Source organism: Geotrypetes seraphini, chromosome 2 (genome assembly GCF_902459505.1).
Source record: "Geotrypetes seraphini chromosome 2, aGeoSer1.1, whole genome shotgun sequence".
NCBI classification, from domain to species: domain Eukaryota; kingdom Metazoa; phylum Chordata; class Amphibia; order Gymnophiona; family Dermophiidae; genus Geotrypetes; species Geotrypetes seraphini.
In genome coordinates, this window is record NC_047085.1 from 364675660 (window position 1) to 364697864 (window position 22205).

The 22205-nt window shown below is 41.4% G+C and overlaps 1 protein-coding gene across 6 annotated transcripts in view; it reads right to left on the reverse strand.

The window, feature by feature from the left end:
• Positions 1–22205, reverse strand: part of PDE1C (phosphodiesterase 1C) — a 758662-nt gene that overhangs the window by 193820 nt on the left and 542637 nt on the right. For all 6 annotated transcript variants that reach the window (XM_033930571.1, XM_033930573.1, XM_033930572.1 and 3 more), the window contains one exon: positions 13125–13265. In XM_033930571.1, the coding sequence (XP_033786462.1) occupies positions 13125–13265 (141 nt within the window). The remainder of the gene's footprint in view (positions 1–13124; positions 13266–22205) is intronic.

Consider the following 22205-nt stretch of genomic DNA (forward strand, 5'->3'; position numbering starts at 1 on the left):
TATGAGTTGGCACTTTTTCAGACTACAAAATTAGATCCAATTCAAAAACCTATATTTAAAATATGCTCAATCATCCTGAAGGTTGGATCCTTGTTCACCAAATATTATGATGACTTAAAGTTTCACTTTTCAGAAAGACCTTTATAATTGGTTGATTTTCATGTTAAGTAAGGGAGAATTTTCAAAAGGAAAAGCTCACATAATAATTACACCACTTGTTAAAAACCCCAAAAATTCAATTTCTGCGGTCAATTATTACAGACTTGTTGCTTCACGCTTCCCAATCAGGTTTTCGCTCTACATATAGCACTGAAACATTAATAAATTTTCTCATGAATTACCTGTATACACCATTCAGTAGAGGAATGGGAGCTTTATTATTGCAGTTCGATCTCAGTAGTGCTTTCGACTTGGTTGATCAGGATATTCTACTTGACTGTCTTGATGCCATGGGAATTTTGGGCAAAGTACTGCGGTGGTTTCAGGATTTTCTGACACTCCGTACATACCAACCCCCTCTTTTAAGAAACTGCAATAGCAGTTTCTAGCGCAGAGAGCTGCGCTGAATGGCCCGCGCTGCTACCGACGCTCATAGGAACTCTATGAGCGTCGGGAGCAGCATGGGCCATTCAGCGTGACTTTTTGCGCTAAAAACTGCTAGTGCAGTTTAATAGAAGAGGCCCCAAGTATTTTTCAAGGGTACTCTCTCAAATTTGGAGTAACCCGTGTGGTGTTCCACAGGGGGTGCCGCTCTCCCCAGTGATTTTTAACATTTATTTGGCATCTCTGGGTAAGAAACTCGCATCCTTTAATTTGAAGATCATTAGTTATGCAGATGACATAACGATTGTTTTACCTATTCCTGCAAATTTCAATACCTCTTTAAATATAATCCAAGAGATTATGTTTACCATGAGTAACTGGATGAGAGATTATAAATTGAAGCTCAATTCAGATAAAACCAAGTTTTTCTTTGCCCCCCCTTCAAACTAGATGGTCGACAAAGAGCTAATACATGGTGGGATTACTTACCCCATTGAATCAGAAATCAAAATCCTGGGAGTATATTTAGACAAAAACCTGTAAATAAAAGCATTTACCTCGGCGTTGGTTAAAGTGTGTTTTTTTTAAATTTTGTGGAAGTTACGTACTATTAAGGCATATTTTGAACTCACGGCATTCAGAACTCTTGTTGATTCCCCAATACTCAGCACCTTAGACTACTGTAACTCAGCCCACCTTGCCAGACACTGTACAAACATGCGTAAATTATGAAGAATACAGAATGTAGCAGTTTGTTTGATCTTCGATCTGAGGAAATCAGACCACATTACATCTTATTATAGAGAGCTCCATTTGCTCCCATTTGAAGCCCGTGTGCTGTTAAAATTGGGGATATTCTGTTATAAAACCGTATATTGTCAGGCGCCTGAATATCTATTAAAACAATTTACTTTGTTCAAAGCGAATCACCCATTATGCACTACATCTTTATTTGTTTTCCTTCCGGTTCCAGGTTGTACTCACAAGAAGTTCCAACAGTGCCTACGATAGGGAATTATGTTCTTTATTCACAAGGTCCTGCTCTTATATACATTTCAAAAAATTATTCAAATCGATACTATTTATAAGATTTTTAGAGAATTAAAAATGGTTAATGCCTAATCTGTAGATCGCTGGGAATGGCCAGTTTTCTATCTTTTGAAAACCGCATCGATCCGAAAGCTTTTGCAGTCTAGAAATGTAATGTAATGTAATAAAGGGTGCCAAAATCCCAGTGTTGTCACTAGTGCCCTGAGCAGTGCCTCACCTGGTTCAGGAAGAGGGGGGGGAGAAAGATACCAGACTGTAGGGTTGTGGGGGTGCCAGTGCATAAACTGACTCAGGGAACCATGTTACTTTGAGCTGGCCCTGAGTAGGGGGTGGGGTGTAGGATTTATATTTTAGGGATGCGTATCTTTTATTGCTATTTGACTTATGACACCACTTTGGATTGAAAAGTTTCTTCTAAACAAAAAGCCAGTATATAGGTATAAAATAATAATGATAGTCATAACATTTCAGGAAAATGGCACTGAAGATTTCTTTGTGGTTTGACTTATACAATAAAAAAATACTGCAATAAGGTGTAGTTTATTTAATTATTTAGCTACATTTATATTCACAAATCCAAGTAATAACTGGCCACAGGGGATTACAGTACTACATATATAATATTAAAGCATCAGAAACAGAATAATATAATAAAATGCTGCCATTTCAATGGATGACTGCTCAAACAAGCAGCCTTCAGCTGTTGTCTAAACGACAGGTAATCCATCACAGCACACAGAACAGGAGAGAAAATTCTGACAGTTGAGTTCTGTGATGGGAAAAACACAGCTACAGGCAACTGTAACACTAGTTATTTTCTGTAAAGGTAATTCCAATTTGTTTTTTCATTCACGAAGATCAATATGTTTAGGCAGATATGGATCCAGAATGTGATACAGATCGCTAGGACATATAGCCCCTCATTCCATAACAAGTCACCTATTTAAATACCATTTGAGTACTTAAATTTGTAGAATACTGTCATTCACATGGATAAGTGTACACTCCATATAACAAGCCTAACCACTTTCTATAATCATGTACTAAAATGACATAGGTGCTCATTTTCAAAGCTGATGGACATCTTAAAAAGCCAAAAAAAACCCAACAATCTTGTCTGCTAAAACATACAAATCCAGATTTTGGAAAGTCAGATTTTGGACGTTTTCACGCTGCAGTTTGTCCAAATAGCAAAGGAGCGTGTAGTGGGCATGTTTGGGACGGGACTAGGAAGGGTCCAAAAAAAAAAAAGAGCATCCAACAGGGATTTTTGAATGGGAAGAAACATCCGTGTCTAAAAAGCAGGATGTTTTTATCTAGACCTGTTTCAGTCATGTCCAAGCTACAAAGGTTTGTCTAATTGAGCAGCGCTGGAGGGATTAAGGCATGGCCCTTCCCTAATCCCCCAGCGATAGCTGGCTAGGTTACTCCTCTGTTTTGCAGGGATGTCTGTGTGGCCATATTTTTGAAAATGATGCCAAACGTTCATGACCATGGTTTTGTGTCATTCAAAAGTTGGACGTTTCACTTCAGGAAAATCAAAATTGGCACTCGGCACTTGTTGCCTCCCACCCACTCTCAATACCTTGCAAGTATTACAGACACGCTGTTCTTCGACAACATGTGGATTCATTAATGGCCGCAGCTGTAAATGCCCTACTACAACATCATCTACAAACAGCAAATACCAACATACAAAACTTTCACCATGCACAATTTAGATACCAATGTATATCATCATATTCATTCACCTGAGCATTTTATATACATATATATATACATATATACCAGGGGTCTCAAAGTCCCTCCTTGAGGGCCGCAATCCAGTCGGGTTTTCAGGATTTCCCAATGAATATGCATGAGATCTATGTGCATGCACTGCTTTCAATGCATATTCATTGGGGAAATCCTGAAAACCCGATTGGATTGTGGCCCTCAAGGAGGGACTTTGAGATCTCTGATATATTTTAATTCATTCTTTGGTAATTTCGAAAATTGACTATTGTAACGCGTTGTTCAAAGGTATTGCTTTAAAAGAAATCCGTCGTTTACAGATCATACAAAATGCTTCTATAAAACTCATAAAAAAAGCAAAAAAATTTGATCATGTTACTCCATTACTCAGGGAAGCACATTGGCTCCCTGTCGAATAACCTACAAATTAAACTTATTAGTCTTTAAAAGTCTTCTATGTAAATCTCCTTCTTTTATTTACAGAGTTTTGATCCCCTATACTCCAATTAGATTGCTTAGATCTATTGATCAACATCTTCTGACAGTTCCTTCTTTAAAAATTATAAATACACGGCGAAATTCAATCTTTTCCATCACAGCACCTCAAACCTGGAATTTACCGTACTTCCAATCAATATTCGAGAAGAATTAGATTTGGTTAGATTTAAAAGTAAGCTCAAATGCTTTCTTTTTAAAGATGCATTTGACAGCTGAGATAACCAGAACGTACGATCTGACTAAAGTTTTTATAGATCTCATTATATTTACTACTCTTGCCTCCCTTCGTTTTTCCTTCCTAATGTTGTTTACCATATATGTTTTCTTTAACCTTCTCAAAATTGTATTTCTTTCCCTTCTCCTTTCCCTTTGTATCCCATGTTTGTCTTAAGGTTTTTTTTTTTTAATTAAATTGTCAGTCTCCCTTTATTAACATATGTTTATTATTATGCTATGTACATCGCTTAGAATGTTAAATAAGCGATTAATCAAATATTGAATAAACTTGGAAACTTGGATATACCATATATATACCATAGCCACAACATCATATTGCTGCATCTCAGTCCTTATACCCATCAACTGATCCGTGTCCTGCCCAGCATCTCTGGCTGGGCCACCGTTGTTCTCGTGGGAGAGCCGTTCAAGCTGCCCCGCCTTCTCCCCATCCCGTTCAAGGAGGGGCCCTCCACCTGTCGGTTGTTGAAGTCATGTCACACGGCCTCCCCGCCGTCCAAGCCGGGAGACAAGCAAGCCTCTGAGTGCTTACTTCACTTGCTTCTGCAAGGCTATACGTCGCCACATCTTTTGCTATCAACAACAGCAACTCAGTGTTCTTCCTTATCTGTATGCTGTGCCTATGACCCCACAAGGATTCTTTCCATCACAACCCGGGATAGTGAAACCGCCGCGACGCTCCCATGGCGAGGGCCGAACTGCGGCCTCCGCTACAGTTCGGGTCGCCTCCCACTGCTCACCCCGCCCCCCCATTCTTACATCCCTGGCCCTTCCTGGCCCTATTTCTCCCTACCTCGATTTCCCCCCTCCCCCTCCCAACCTCCCTTTCCTTCCCCCCCCCTAGGCAATGGCATCGACCATTTTGTCGCCACTGCCCCCTATACGGTGGGGCGCTTGTCCTAACTATTCATTTTGGACAATTTCAGTATAAAAACTAGGGTTTCCAAATTTTCCGTTTGGAAAATCCAGAACCCTTGACCCACCCCCCAGGCCCCCCCAGTTTCCCCAGAGAAGGTACTAACCCTCGAGGGAGGGGTTGCTAGAGGGAAGAGAGAGGAGAATTGATGGACGGATGTGTGTGTGTGGGGGGGGGAGGTGCACTGACTGATAGGTTACAAAGGGCACTAGAATCCCTAGAACTGACCCTGCTGAACAAGAAACAAAAATGTTTTCCATGTGCATTCCTAGCTGCTGATACTTCAGTAAACGATGAACAAATATAAACAGTTTTATATAGAAAACCTACCGCAGATGCAGCTGTTTCAATAGCTTTGTTTCATTCTTCACTTACAAAAAAAGACTAGTCTGTAAAGTTAAGTCACATTGAACCACAACATATTCTCTTCCTCAAAAGGACAAAGATAAACACCTCAAATATCACTCAAATATCACTCTTTCCCATGAAAACAGTCTCCAGTTAAATTATTCAAGAGGGATTGCTACAATACAAACATCTGGTCTGTAGCGTTGCTCATCATTGTACATTTATCTATATTAAAGAATACTGCAATCAAGGCAATGTTTTCTGAGGACCTCTTTACTCATTTTTCTCAAGTGTTTGTACCTGCGCTCTATTTTTGCCGAAAAATAAAAGGGTAATGTAGGGAGAAGACAGTTAACATAAAACTAGAGCTGCCTTTTATTGAAAACAACTACTCTCTCTCTCTGACATACACTCTGCCCATTCCTTGCGCTGAATAAATTCAGGCAGTGCGCTTTTTTTTCCTGCAGCTAGGTTTGCTTATATTTCAGTGCTCTGAAATTTCTAAAGTCATAATTCCAACACCATATCCTATAAAGGTGCTTATTTCTACAGGAACACTTTCACTAAAACGAGGAAATGAAACATGGGCTTCTCTCCTGCCGGCCAACTTGAGGTGGGGTTCCCTGGCACTGCTGCTTAGCTGATCGCGGCAGGGAGATTCCCTTGCTGTGATCAGCTCAGTGGCAGCGCAATTCTCTGCACAGCACCTGTGACATGGTTAGAGAATTGGAGTGGTTAGGTAGGGTTAGGCGTCTGTCCGTTAGCACAGACACGATTCTCTATAGGACGCCTGTGTGCGATTCTCAAAAGCCGCTTCAGCGGCTGCTGAGTCTGGGCGTTCTATACAGAATTAGGCCCTAAACATGTAAGAGACAATCCCTGCTTGATAGAGTTTACAATCTAATCAAAAACAGACAAACAGGACAATTGCTTACAGGGGAATAATTAAAACAGAGATGCATACTTTTCCAGTGAGTAGAAGTTAGGCATTAAAATAAGCCTCAAAAAAGGTAGGCTTTTAGCCTAGATCCAGATTAATCTTCTTGTACAATGCCTTGGGTGAATTTTTTTTTTTTTTTTTTTAAAAGGCAGTAAATAAATTCTAATAAATAAAATAGACATGGGCCTACAGTCCAGATATGAGTATTTAGGGTTAATAGTCATTCGCCTGCGAGACTTCAGCATGCTGACATTGCAGCGCAGACAATTCAGCGCAAGACCCCAGCGTGCCGCCTAAAATATTACTTTTAAAGAGCTCCGATACGGGATGTGAGTGGGGAACCTCCCCAGTTTACTCCATACTCTTCGTGCTACCATTGGGGGGTGTTGGGGGGGGGTGAAACCCTTTATTATAGAGTAAACTTAACTTTTTCCTGATTTTTTTAGGAAAAGTTAAGTTTTCTCTATAATGTGGTGGGTTGCACCCACCACACACCCCCAACGGCATCGCGAAGGGTATGAAGTAAAGTGGGAGGTTCCCCCCGCACTCCCCATCGGAGCTCTTTAAAAGTAACTTTTTCGGCGGCGCACTGGGGTCTTGCGCCGAATTGTCGGTGCTGCAATGTCAGCACGCTGAAGTCTCGCGCGCTTTTGTCCCATCACCGTATTTAGGGAGGCCCTGTCACATATGCTCAGTACTCAGGAGCTAGGGCTGCTAATTGTCTAATTTTCTTCAGGATTCAACAAATGTGTAAACTAACTGTCTTGAAGCTAGAAGGCTGCCTAAAGTGTCTGGATATTTTTCAGAGTTTAGCCCTCTGCCCACCCCTTCTTGGTGCATTATGGGATTTGCAACACATTTCAACGGGCACGATTGGGCAGTGCAAAGCCCACACATGTAAGTTCAAAACCAGGACTAACCAAAATATCTCCAGTCTGGAACTGGGTAACGTAGTATCTCTGGGAATGTAAGAGGAATGGGGTAATATGTGAGGAGTTTGCTGTTATAGACTAAGAAAAAAAGCTGCCAGCAAATGTGCAAGCTATTAGGGGACTAGGTTGGGGAAAACATTGACTGAATGAGTGCAAGAACAGCAGATAGCAGAAGTGAGTGTGTATATGTGCATGTGTGTGACTAAAGAGTGACAATATATGTTTATCTGAGGTTCATAGACAAAACCGCGGAAGACAAAGGCGCGCGCCGACAACTGAGCGCACGATGGAAGCGCGCGCCAAAGAAAAAGGGGCTCCGACGAGGGGTTTTGTTGGGGAACCCCCCCACACTTTACTTAATACAGATCGCGGCGGCGTTGTGGGGGTGTGGGGGGTTGTAACCGTCCTCATTATACTGGAAACTTAACTGTTTCCCTGTTTTTTAGGGAAAAAGTGAAGTTTTCAGTAAAATGTGGGGGGTTACAACCCCCCAAACCCCTCACAACGCCCCCAAAACGCGGCGCGATCTGTATAAAGTAAAGTGGGGGGTTCCCCCCCCCCACATCCCCCATCAGAGCCCTTTAAAACAGTCATTTTCTTCGGCGCGCGCCTCCACGTTGCGCTCAGTTGTCTGCGCGCGCCTTTGTCCCGGCGCGCTTTTGACCTGATACCTTATCTGAAGAGTGAGAATGCATGCATGGGTCTGTACATATGTCTGTATCTTACTGTGCCTGTGGTGAAGCAGTCTCAAATGAAATTTCCTTTTAAAAATTTGAGCTAGAGTAGAGAATCCACTGGTACAAATACATGTTTGCAAATTAAATGAAGGGAAGTTTTTAGCCTAAGGAATTTATCCAGCTAATTACTACTTTTGTAAATTCCTTTGAAAATTGTCCTAATACAGGCTCTACCCTATCTATATCCTTTCAGAAGCAGCAAAGAAACTTAATTAATATTTTATTTTGTTTCTTTTTTGAATTTCAACTTTTTTATGATCACAAATTATATTGAAAATAGCAGTATCACAGGAATTATTTTCTTAACACAATACAAAGGAAAATATAATGTGTTTCTACTATACATTAGTCCACAATAAATGGAGGAGTTTTACAATTAGTCAGATATTGTTACTTCATCATAATTAAAATAAGGAAAAAACGAAAGACAGCCTGAATTGGACCCAAAATTCCCAATTGGGAGCGTTACACTTGTCTATTGATAGGGGTACTCGCTATCACCACTGAATTGTCTACAATAAATCTAGATAACTGTGTGGACTCATAGAAAATATATCTAATTCCTTTAAAATTAACCAAACACTTGCATGGGAATCTTAATACAAAAGTTGCACCCAATTTTAAGACCTGAGGTCTCAAAAGCAAAAATTGTTTCCTCTTTTTTTGTGTTATTCTAGAAATATCTGGGTACATTCTAATTTTTTGATAGTTGATGCATTATTGGTGTGCTTTGATGTTGTATTTGTTGTATTTGATGATATTTGCATCAATAAAAACTGTTTGAATCTAAAAAAAAAATTATTTCAATTTTCCTTAATTAGGAGTTGATTTTGTGCTCCCAAAACCTCACACTTTTTTTCTTGATCCAACCCTTTTTTTCTAATTTGTCCACTCTTTGCTGTAGTTTTAATGTCTCAGAAAGTACCCCAGAACAATTGGTTGTTAACAATTGCATTTGAGTTTCCAGGGATAGTTGTAAATTGGAAATAGATTCCTAAATTGAGTTTAAATCAATGACCGGTGGTTTAAGCAATGGGGTCAAAGAACATTTAAATTCCATATCTTTGAGTTCCACAGTACCTGTAGGTAATTTTCCCAGCGGTGATTTCTACACCTCTTCTACCATATCCAAGGTGAGAAGGGGGAGGGGAAAGTTCTGTAAGCTCAGGTGAAGACCCCCAAGAATTTCCCTGTCACAGCAGTAGCAGGCCAAAGCAAGGCCAGTATAGCTAAGACCTAAAATGGTTGCTGAAAAAGCAAATAGGCTCTCTGACTAGAAATTGTCAACTCTGAGAGCAGCCTTGAACTCTGAAAGATTTCTGCTTTTTCCTAGAAACAGAGAGTGTGATTATAAAGAAAAATAACTCTGATGAAAAACATAAGCAACAAGATAACTTTCACTAGAGGAAAGATAAGCAACATGATAACTTTCACCAGAGGAAAAAAGAACCACGGACATAAGTATACAAGAAGGCTAACCACAGAGCTGAAAAGCCGTTAGGCCCAGGTGCTCGAAAGAGGAACTTGGTATATTAACGGGACATTTACGGGGAAATGAGGGAGAAGCATATGGAAAGAGGCGTGACACAGAATCACTCAATTTATGTTAACCAACCCATAGCTTAATATATGAGATAATGAATATGATTAACCAATGAAAGTGTGAAATGTAACATGCACCAACGTGGGCCAGAGCTGCCAGAATCATATAAAAGAAAGCTCCCTGAATCATGGTTTCAGAACTCATCGGAGGTTCTCCATCAGCCTGGCCAGTCTGGTGTGTACTCTGTCACTCTGTATGCTGTGTGATTTGTTTCTGTAAGCTATTGATATTTGATTATTAAATTCATATTATTTGAACCAGCATAAGGAGAGTTGAGTGGTCTATCTGTGAAGGCCTAGGGTTTTCAAAAGTTCCCTGTGACAGTGATGTTGGAACAGAAGCTGCTGAAACCTTCCTCACTGCTCGATCTTCCTCCTGCTCGTGTTCACAGCTCTCAGAGGCAGCTGCTAAACTCCCCTCACTCTCCATATCCAACGATATGGGCTGAGGGGGTGGCTGAACCACGTTCCTGCGCTCTTCCGGCGATAAGCTGGTTTCCTCGAATGAGGTATGAGGTCCTTCCGACCCGCCTCCACCTCCCGTCGGGCCAGGTAAATTTTCTTGCAACCGGGGTTCCGATGGGAATACCCAGGTCTTAGATTTCCTTTTAACCATAGATTACAAAAAAAGCCCGATAGCGTTCAGGCCGCCATCTTAGTTAGTCTAATTAATATTTTCTTTTGAATTTTCCAATTAAGGAAATTTTCTCACACATACATATTATAGGGTTGGTTTGTTTTGTTTTGTTTTTAAGTAATTCAGTGGCTAAATGCCAGCATTTATAAAGGGAGTACATGTATATAGGAAAATATTTTCCCACTGGATTTTAAACCAGCTCAGAGGCAAGTTCGTAGTTGTGCAATGACTAGGTGAGCAAAGACCTGCTTCCCTTAATGTAAGTGGTGCAGTGACCAAGGATATCAGGAGTCAAAGACAAGGCCCTGGTTTTGGTATTTGTTCCAGCTCAGTTTCTCTCCCAAATGGCATCTCCTCCTACCTATATCAATCAGATGTCAGATAGCCAGCCCTCCGATCTGGAAGTTGTGAGAATCTTCTAAATTCAAAAGTTCAGCAGGTTCCATTATTGGTAAAGTCACTAGAGGTTTCTGCTGTTCTTTAAAAAGAGCAGAACTCTAGGTCCTGTACATACATATAGCAGAATCCTTTATTTAGGGTACAAGTGCTGAGCATGGATAGACATTTGCTTAACACAAAATAAGGGGCCATAAACGGAAAACAGAAATATGCATATGAAAACTGAAATGGAAAAACCCAAAAAGGCCAAATTATGAGCCCATACAGTACTGGAAAGAGAAATATATTTAATCCTGCATTTTTCAAAATACAAAAACAAAACCGATGTGCCTTTAAAATCTGATATAGTCTAGTCCCTAAAAACGTAATCCCCACACACACTTTTTTACAAAACTGTAGAAGCGTTTTTAGTGCCGGCTGGCATGCTGAATGCTCTGCACTGCTCCCGAGCTCATTTCTATGAGCATTGGGAGCAGTACAGAGCATTCAGTGCGCCGGCCTGCGCTAAAAAACGCTTCTGCGGTTTTGTAAAAAGGGGAGGGGGTAGTGTTAAATCTTAAATGAACACAACTGACCATTTTGGTAGATGCCCTCTGGATTGACCTCATCCTGTTTATAGGAGCAATTCTATAGTGTAGGCTGTCTCTTGCTGAGAACTGACTCCCAAATTCTATAATGTGCACCTATATTAGCACGCCTAGCCAATGTAGGTGCCTAACTTAGTTAAGCAATAGGCTAAATCATTACCAATAATCGGCACTCAACGCCTCTCAATTGGCACTAATTGGAGCTAATTGAAAGTTGGGCACCTAACTTGGTTGGTGTGGTTCCACAACAGTTAGACGCCAAGGACCTGGTTCTATATAAAGCGCCTAACTCCTAGGCACCACTCGATGCAGTTGTCAATCAACCATGTGGTGCCCTTTCCTGGCCTAATTTACCGGTGCCTACCATAGATGTCTAATGATGTCCAACCACACCTATTCTCTGCCCCTACCCATGCCTACTTTGCGGATAGGCACAGGTAGGCCCCTTGACTTAGGTATCACTAGATGCCACGCAGAATTCTGTGTGCAACTTTAATTAATCATTTTTTCAATTGGATTTAATGGTGTGGTCAATTACCACACCAATTGAGAAAAATTAAGTTTTTCTCACACAGAAGATTTAGAATCAGAAAATAATATTAAATATTGAACTAGGCCAGACTTGCACGGTCTGTGTCTGTGTATGGCCGTTTGGTGGAGGATGGGCAGGGAAGGGCTTCAATGGCTGGGAGGGTGTAGATGGGCTGGAGTAAGTCTTAACAGAGATTTCGGCAGTTGGAACCCAAGCACAGTACCGGGTAAAGCTTTGGATTCTTGCCCAGAAATAGCTAAGAAGAAAAAATTTAAAAAAAAAAAATTTAAATTGAATCAGGTTGGGCAGACTGGATGGACCATCCGGGTCTTTATCTGCCGTCATCTACTATGTTACTATGCATGGATTTCAGTTAGACATATTTAAATAATTTTTCCCTCTTAGTCAACGCAATTGCAAATGTGCTAACCAAATACAGCTTTCATGCCCATTCCCCACCCATAGTTAATTGCCAAAATGATATCAAGATATTTATTTTTTTCTTAGAGTAATCAATATAAGTTGTAAGAATGTACACCTCTAAGATATATCAAGTCATTCAATTATCCATATCATTCAAAAACATTTAGGGCTCCTTTTATCAAGCTACGGGGGTTAGCGTGTCGGACATTTCATCACACGCTAACCCCCGCGGCACACCAAAAAACTAACGCCTTGTCAATGGAGGCGTTAGCGGCTAGCGCGGCAGGCGGTTGAACGCGCAGTATTCCGCGCATTAACCACCTACCACAGCTTGATAAAAGGAGCCCTTAGTTCATTGATTGACCTTAAACATTTAATTCATTCTTTAGAGATTATGCATCCAAAACCTCAGATATACCTTTCCTTTGGGGTGGAGGAAAGGTTTATCTGAGGTTTTGGATGCATAATCTCTAATGAATGAATTAAATGTTTAAGGTCAATCAATGAACTAAATGTTTTTGAATGATATGGAAAATTGAATGACTTGATATATCTTAGAGGTTTACATTCCCCACCCATGACACATCCCCTCCAAAAATATTGAAATGAAAATAAATAACGCATGGTTTGCGTGTGGGAAAGGGAAAATAGCTGCAAAACACTTGAATGCATTTTGGGGTAAGCATTTTCCTGCATGTTAAATACATGTTAGGGCTCTATGCCCTTTAGTAAACATGCCCCTTAATGAACTGTATTTCATAATTTATCAATGCAGCCACTCTTAGTATTCTTTGAAGATAATTCTGCACATGTAAAGCTACATGCAAAATTGTACTGTGAGGCCAAATATTTCACAGAATCTGATGTGGGAAATAAGCGTGCACAACTGAAAATAACATGCACTCTTTGGTGGCTTTGTGCTCAAAGCAGTCTTTGGGACATGTTTATTTTTACTCTGTATACACTTCATGAGGAGATCCTCTAAATGCAGGGTGTAGACTGTACTCACCGCTACCCCCGACTTCAGCAAGAGATAATGAACAGTCTGTGTAACATCTGCTGCGTGCATCAAATTGTGATAGGGATTTTTATGTTTACTGTAGCCAACTTCCAGAGCTTCCACAAATGAAACAAGTGCAGAAATAGGGATCTGGAAGGGAAACATGAAAGAGCATAGGTTACGAAACGCTCATTAATCAATAGCAAAAGACTCTGAGGCCCAGATGCACTAAAGCCAATGATTGTCGCTAAACCTTTAGCGACGATCGCATTTGCTGACCTGATGCAGAAAATGGCTCACCGCCTGGTTTTCTGCACGTTTGCTCATTCCCTGATCCGACCATGTAAATAAATTGATTAATATTAAAATGCCATATAAACTAGCAGCGCGATTGATGCTCTAACATGGCTTCCCTATGCACTAAAAAAGTGATCGCTTTTAACGATCCAAAAAAAAGCGACTGGTCAAGACCAGTCACTTACCTGTCTAACCTTTTTATTAATGGGCACAGATGCTGTGCATATTACACATGCACAATATCTACCCAATTAGAAAATAGCACCCCCACCCCCTGTGCCAGCAAAAACAGCAGGATGAATGCCCACTTCCTCCTGCCATACCGAATCCCCCCCAGCAAAGGACAATTGATAGGAGGGATACCCGCTCCCTACTGCCACTGAAGGCCCACTCCCGTACCAGATGCCCCCCCCCCCCAACATCCCCTCCTTTTCCCCTTTCCCCCATAAAAAAGGGCAGGAGGGATGCCCACTACTCCTGCCACCAGAGGTCCTCTGAACCCTCACTCCCACCCTCCAAACCCCCCATCTCGTACCTTTTTAGAGAAGTTGGAACAGGAGGGAAGCTCATTTTGTCCCGCGCTTAGGTCAGACAATTCAAAATGGCAGGCCTTTCCCTCCCTGGTGCAAAGGCCCTGATTGGGCCTCAGTCAAGCAAATCAAGGCCTTAGACTCTTCGCCCTTGTATCCCGGGATACAGAGGGAGGACCCTCCCTGTGCATCACATGATACTTAAAGATTTCATTGTTTCCTCATATGATAAAATATTTCAAAAGGATATTTGTCAGAAAAAATGTCTGTTTCTTCCATATACCAGAAAAAGAAATTAATCTATTTATGTAGCTCAGATGTTTAAAGAATTGGGGTTATTGTGAATATGCAGTGACAGGTACAGTGGAGCACTGTTAGTACATGGTGGTTGGGAGTGAATGTTATGTAACCACATGCAAATGGAGCATTATAACTGGAATAGCAATTAAAACAAAAAAGCACTGTATGTATTGACAAGAGATAATATACAGTATTTCTGCAACAATAATTTACAAGATAAGGTTCAATTCTGTATCAAAACACATTTGCAAAACAAAAAAATAAAAGTACAGGCAGTCCCCGGGTTAAGAACGAGTTTCGTTTTTAAAGCTGTTCTTAAGTCAGATTTGTGTGTAACTCAGAACTTGTTGATTTTAAGATTCTTGCTGCTTACCTCTGCTCGCATCTGACAAAAGGATCAACTGTATCTACCAGTGCTCCCTCTAAGGAACAGTATGCACAACCACACACTGTTCTTTATGTGGCCATGCATCATTCCTGAACGTGCTGCAGAAGTGTAGGAGTCTATGCCACTGGAAATGAAGCCACAACCATGTTCTTAAGTACGAGTCATACTTAAGTCGGGCATCTGTAACTCGGGACATTTGAATGAGCAGAAATACGTCTTACTTCTGTCATACTTGGACTGGAAAGGAAGTTATTTCCAGTACAGCCTATTGCATATTATCAAGTTCTATAAATTATTTTGATAATTTTGGGAGGCAGGTTATTACTGCATATAATGCAATCAAGCACATTAATGATGTGCTTATTGATGGTGTTCCACTGTAGTATACTTCCTTCTCCCTATTCGCGGTTTTGATGTTTGCGGTTTCGATTATTCACAATTTTTTTCCCCAGGCCCTACCCCCCCTGCGAATTGCTCGTTGGCAGCTCGCATCGAAAAAAAACGGCCCCAGAACTTGGATCGGGGTGAGGAGGGAGGTGATTGGAGGAGGAGGGAGGCGATCGGAGGAGGAGAGGGGCGATCAGAGGAGGAGAGGGGCTATCAGAGGAGGAGAAGCCGATCAGAGGCAGGGGGGGGCGATTAGAGGAGGAGGAGGTGATCGGAGGTGGAGGAGGCGAGCAGCCGCCCCAGGAGCATGGACCTTACCTGGTTGTCTAGCGGTGATGTGGGGCAGGAGCGATCTTCCTCCCCTCCTGCCCCATGCAGGGCCGTGCTTTGAGTTCCTGTAGTCTCATGAGACCACAATGGGAGTTCCTGTTGTAGTCTCGTGAGACCACGGGAACTCACAGCATGGCTCTGCATGGGGCAGGAGGGGAGGAAGAACGTTCCTGCCCTGCGTCACTGATAAACCACCAGGTAAGGTCCAGGGGTGGGTCAGAGCTGCAAAAGTTATTTGTGAATTTTCCCTATTCGCAGGCTGGCTCTGCCCCTAACCCCCGCAAATAGGGAGGGAGAAGTACAGAAATTTTCAAAAGACTTTCTGGGGCTCCTGTGCAGTGGAATCACAGAGAATATCTTTGGTGCATCACTCAAAACTGGGCAAAACATACGAGTTATCTATTGCCTCCCCTTTTACAAACCCATGCAAAAGGTTTTTAGTGCCAGGTAGCGCACTAAATGCTCTTCGCTGCTCCTTTGGTCATAAAGTTCGTCAGAGCCGTACAGAGCATTCAGCGCGCCATCCAGCGCTAAAAACTTCTTATGCGGTTTTGTAAAAAACGGGGAGGGGGGATTAATTTGTTAAACAAAGGAAAGTTCAAGCGGTTGTTGGAAAAATTATTTTAAAAGGAAATTAAGACCTTCTTTTACCGAGCCGCGATACAGGTTTCTACCGTGGCCCAGGGTGCTAAATGCTCCAACACTGCTCCAACACTCATAGGAATTCCATGAGCGTCGGAGCAGCATTGGAGCATTTAACGTCCCAGGCCATAGTAGAAATCTCTATTATGGCTTAGTAAAAGAGGGAGTAAATTTATCTAGTTCTACAATGTCATTTTGGCACATTTAGCACATTCTCTCTATTCTTTCCGCTCTCTATTTTTCATATACCACAAGTAGCGGGTCCATGTTTGTGAAATGCTCTGTGAGGTACTCTGTGATTGGGTTGCAATATTACCTAGTTTAAAAAAACTTTTAAAAATGCCCTTTTTGTTAAGGGATTGTTCTGAATTTAGTTCTCAAAGAAAGGGACAAGTTAAGGAGGGTAAGAACAGTTACCCTCCCTCTCTTTTACCAAACCGTAACGTGTTTTTTTTTAGCAGCAGCTGCAACATAAGAATTCTATGAGGGGGGGCGCTAGTGAGCCTTGGACGAAATGGCAGCTTGAATTTGAGCTCCGTCAGAATCCTGCTTCATAACTGAGTTTACACCACTTTTCTGCCAACTGCCACGTTTATAGTTTGCCCTGTGTAAACGAGTCTAGTGCCTAGATCGTTTTGATCGGAAACAATGTCTGCTACTAAAGGCGGTAAGTGCACGAAAATCGATCCCCCGTCTCCCGCTAAAGCGCAGGCCTCAAAGCCGGAAGACGTGTCTTTGACTGTGCTTCTAGATGAAATGCATGCCTTAAAAGACATGCTCTCTGAAACTAATTCCGGAATAGATGAAATTAAACAGGATGTTTCAATTATGAAAACTGACATTCTGCACTTTCGCACCCGGGTTGAATCGCTTGACATGAAGAACGTTAAAGATCTCCAGCGCCATTTTAAGCGCATGGTGCAATTAGAAAAGGACCTGGATGAAGCAAATGACAGAGCCCGAAAACGGAATTTTAGAATCCTCGGCCTATCGGAAGGACGGGAAGGTCAGAACTTAATTAAATTTCTTCAGGAAAACTTACTTGTTTGGATAGATATTACTTTCACACAACCGCTGGAGATAGAATCAGCTCACCGCGTCAATTCGCAGCGTGTGCCACGTGAGAACTTTCCTAGGCCAGTCACTTCGTTTTAACCAAACCATTGAAATTATGCAGAAGGCTAAAATGAAAGCCCCTCTAAAATACGAAGGTAAAATCTTGATGTTTGTTCCTGATTTGAGCAAGAATTCAGCGCGCTTGAGAAAACAACTACTTGAATACCGACCCCGGCTGAAGGCTCTCAACGCCCGCTTCGGGATGTACTACCCAGCTCGTATGAGGGTCACTCTACAAAATCGCACCAAAGACTTCACGGATCCTAACTTACTCGGGGATTATCTGGAATCTGTCTCTCCTAGCACAATTGATGCTACTTGACTTGTTAACTGCAGCCCTAACTTTTACAATAACCTGCACAAGTGCTGTGGCAATCTTTCTCTAGAACTGAATCAGAACACGATTCTCCTTGTTTGATGTACCTTTCTAACTGACTATCATTTACTTAGAGATTACTTGGAATGTATATCCTTCAACACAACTGATGCTACTTGCTAAGTCAATAATTTGCTGTACTGTTCTTCATAATAACTATACCTGTCTAGCTGTAGTGCTTGACTGCTAATCTTTCTTTTTCTCCCTTCCCACTTTTATCTCGTTTTCTCAAACATATTGGCTCTTTCTTTTTCTCTATATGAGACACTTGCCAGCTAGATTGTGTTGCATCTTTCTTTCCCCTCACTTCTCTTTGATTTTTTTAGCTTTCTCATCTGTATCTATTATCACTGATTGGTTTGTCAAATCATGTGTAAACCATGCAGAAACTGAATACCTTTCTTTCTCCTACTTCACTGTAGGCTGTCTCCCCTCCTCTGACTTGCTGTACCCTGCATAAATGTCACTGCACTGCTTCCCACCATGTGGCTCATATCTTGATTTTCCTAGTTTGGTGTATTTTCATAATTGCTTACTACTTGCAGTGTTCTGACGAGGCTCGTTCTTGCCTGCTGTTCTTTCTTCACTCACTGACCCGTTGGTCTACCCCCTCAGTTGAATGCTTTTCATTCAACGTAGGGTTTTTCCTATATATGGAGGTGCTGTCATTTTTATACTTTTTTGCACAATGTTGTATTTCTTATTTTCTTTCCTGCTTACATGCCTCTCAAATGTGTATCTCTTAACGTGAAAGATATGAATAACCCCTTGAAAAAAATTAAGATAATTCAATATGTATCCCAGTTACGCCCTGACGTTGTACTTTTACAGGAAACGCACCTAGATGCGATGGAAGCCTCTTCTTTTCCCCTGCTCACGACAAAAAAAATGGGGTCCTCATCCTTATAAAGAAACATCCTGACTTATTGGTGATTGATCAGGCTTGTGACACTGAAGGGCGTTGGGTGAGAGTGACAATCTCCTTTCGCCAATCCTCTTTAGCTATTTTCAATGTATATGGCCCCAACAAGGATTGCCCTGAGTTCTTCCATGGTCTGGCTGACTCTCTCACTGCACTAGGCGGAACACCTCTACTGGTCAAAGGTGATTTCAATATCGCTCTGGATCCTGTTATGGATAGGCAGTCATCAGCCTCACACAAACCAACTAAAGCATGGACGGCCCTCTTAGACGTCATTCAACAACTCAATCTTCGTGACCCGTGGAGAATTGCACATCCAGATACACTTGCTTTCTCTTTTTACTCATCACCACATAATTCTCTTTCAAGAATCGACTATTTCCTAGTATCTGCTACTTTACTCCCTGAAGTGACTTACACTAACATTCATTCCATCCTAGTATCAGATCATACCTTGATCAGCATTGAGCTCAATCTACTAAATTCAGCCGCTCCGAAGCCCTGTTGGAGATTTGATACCACACCCTGGAAGATCCGGCTTTTGTAGAGTATTTGAACAAATATATTAAAGAGTTCATTGAATTCAATCCGATTACCCAAACCAGTTGGATCAACTTTTGGGACGCCCTCAAGGCTTACCTTCGTGGAGTCATAATTGCTTACAAGGCCAAAAAATCTAAAGAACTCACATTACTTCGTTCAAAAATGGAATCTCAGATATCCTCTCTTGAGGTACTCTTCACTACCGATACATCCAACATGACTATTCTTTGTCAACTAGAAATGCTCAGGCTGCAATATAATGCTTTATTAGCTACCTCTGCTGGGAGGACCTTGTTTATGAAGGAAGCAACCTACTATGCTGAACATGATAATTCGGGACACTTACTTGCAAACCACTTGAAATCTAGATCTGAAAGGACATTTATAACTTCCATCAAGTCAGAACATGATGTTATACTCACTTCTACATCAGACGTCCTATTGAGATTTCATGATTATTATCAAGAACTTTATACTACTCAACTACCATCAACTTCGCACATTGAAAATTTTCTTGATGAGATTACTTATCCTACTCTCACAGACACTGATAATGAGAGCTTTTGCTTACCAATATCCACTGACGACATTGCTAAAGCCTTGTTAAGTATGGCCAAAGGAAAAACACCTGGCCCAGATGGTTTTCCAGTGGAATTCTATATTACTTTTCAGCCTTTTTTTCTTCCACTACTTCGTGATCTCTTTGCTCACCTTATTCAATCTCGAGAAATCACTGGATCTTTCACAGAAGCTCTGATTGTGGTTCTTCCTAAACCTGGTAAAGATAAGCAACAAGTTCAAAGCTATCGTCCATTATCTATGATAAACGTGGACGCTAAACTCTACGCGAAAGTTTTAGCCGGAAGATTACAGATTCTTCTCCCTCGCCTGATATCATTGGAACAGACCGGCTTCATGCAGGGACGTCTATCTCATGATAACACTAGACTGTTCTTTAACGTACTTCAGCGTATTGCACGTTTGGACAGACCTTACCTGGCTATAGGTTTAGACGCTGAGAAGGCCTTCGATAGGGTCGAATGGCCTTTCTTATTTTGCACCTTGCAATGCTTTGGCTTCTCAGCCTAAGCCATTGATATGATAAAAGTCTTATATACTGCTCCCTCTACCAGAATCCTCATCAATAACCAACTGTCAACTTTCTTTCATCCTAGCAGAGGTACTCGTCAGGGGTGCCCACTATCACCCCTGCTCTTTAACATCGCCCTGGAGCCGCTCCTTCTCTACATTAATCAAAATCCTGCCATTATGGGAGTGGAAATAGACTGAGTTCTTGTTAAATACTCGGCTTATGCTGACGACATTTTACTCTACTCAACGTCTGACTCACTTCCACCAATCTTGGAAGTTATCAACGCATATTCTATGGTATCTGGTTATAAACTAAATTTATCAAAATCTGAAGTTATGCCTTTAAACCATCCTGAGGTCAAATATGATTTACAGCATTACTGTTTTGCCTGGGCTGATGATGTCCTGAAATATTTAGGTATCTACTTTGCATCAACTATTGAAGAAACCATCTCCCTTAATGCCACCAAAATGATGGCTATGGTCAAGGAATTGACAATGCGATGGTCACCCTTACGTCTTACTTGGTGGGGTCGCCTTAGTACCATCAAAATGATGATTGTTCCCAAGGTTAACTATTTTTTGAATATGATTCCTATTTTCTTTCCTGACTCCTTATATGAAATCTCTTGCTCTTTTCCTGTGGAGTTCCAAACCACCAAGAATAGCGATGGCCAAATTGAAAGCTAATAGAGATAACGGAGGCGTAAACTTCCCTGATTTTCGTTCATACCATGCTGCTTTCATTTTGCAACAGACCTCTCATTGGTACATGCCTATATCTACTGAATATTCGCCGATATGGCTTACATGGGAATCCTCTTGCCAACTGAACCAACCATTGAATCTATTACCCTATCAACATATGCCCAGATTGACCAATCCAATCCTCCATAGCGCTAAAACAGCTGTTTGCCTTGTGGAGAAATCTTGATCACCCGTGGGCTTCTTCGCTACAGACCCCCATCTGGAATAACACTGCTTTCAAGATCAATAATGCTCTCATTTCTTGGCCTGAGTGGCAGAATGCAGGCATATGGACTGTGCAAGATCTTCAAGAAGATTCGTCTTGGATGGCCTTCTCTCAACTACAACACAGATATCATCTTCATCAGGCACAGCACTTTCGCTGGATACAGTTGATTCATTGTATATCTTTCTCCATGCGAACCTCACCTCTGTCTTCAGAACCACCTAGTCTATTGCCCTTATGCACTAAATTACATGCAACAAAAGGGTGTGCATCTCAATGGTACAAATGGTTGCAAACTGCGAAGTATAATCACCCTATCGGTACTGAACAAACTTGGGAATTTGACCTCCAACTTTCACTTACGCAAGACACTTGGAGAAGAGTATGGCACTCCTCATTGCGTTCTTCTTGCTCATCATCTTTGAAACAGACCATCTTTTCTGTGTTACACAGAGCCATTTGGACTCCACACAAACTGTCTCACTTTAAATCTGATGAATCTGGACTATGCTGGTCTTGTAAGACTGATAAGGGTACTTTCCTGCATCAACTCTTTTCTTGTTCACTGATACAACCTTTTTGGCACTCAGTTTGGAAAACCATATGTGGATACTTTTTTATTGATACACCAATCACACCTGCTATTGTAATCCTCGGCCATCATGTTCTGGACCACGATCTCCATGTGGTGGAATATGGTTTGTGTCACAGCCAAGTATGAACGGGTCGCTGCCTCCAAGAACAGATTCTTGCATTCATTTGAACGCACCACCTGGTGACCGTTACTAGATGTTTCTTTCTCCCCTCATGTCTGAGCTGAGTCATATATAAAATATTGTGGGTTATTTCATGATTTGATATTCTCTCTGAATTGCAATTTATTATGTTTCATTATATGACAGACATTGTGCGATTATTCTGCCATACTGCACCTCTGTATTAGTTCCCTTCTTGTTGTTACTTTTTGTACTTTAAATGAAAACCTAATAAAAAATTATTGAACTTTAAGAATTCTATGAGCATCAGAGCTGTTATCGCCATGACCGGCGCTAAAAATCGCACTACAGTTTTGTAAAAGAGGGTTTCTTTGCAAGTGTACTATGTATGTTTTTTTGTAATTCAATTAGGTTTTAAGAAGACTAACCCCCTCTTTTACTAAGGTGCGCTAACTGATTAGCGCACGCTAAATGCTAA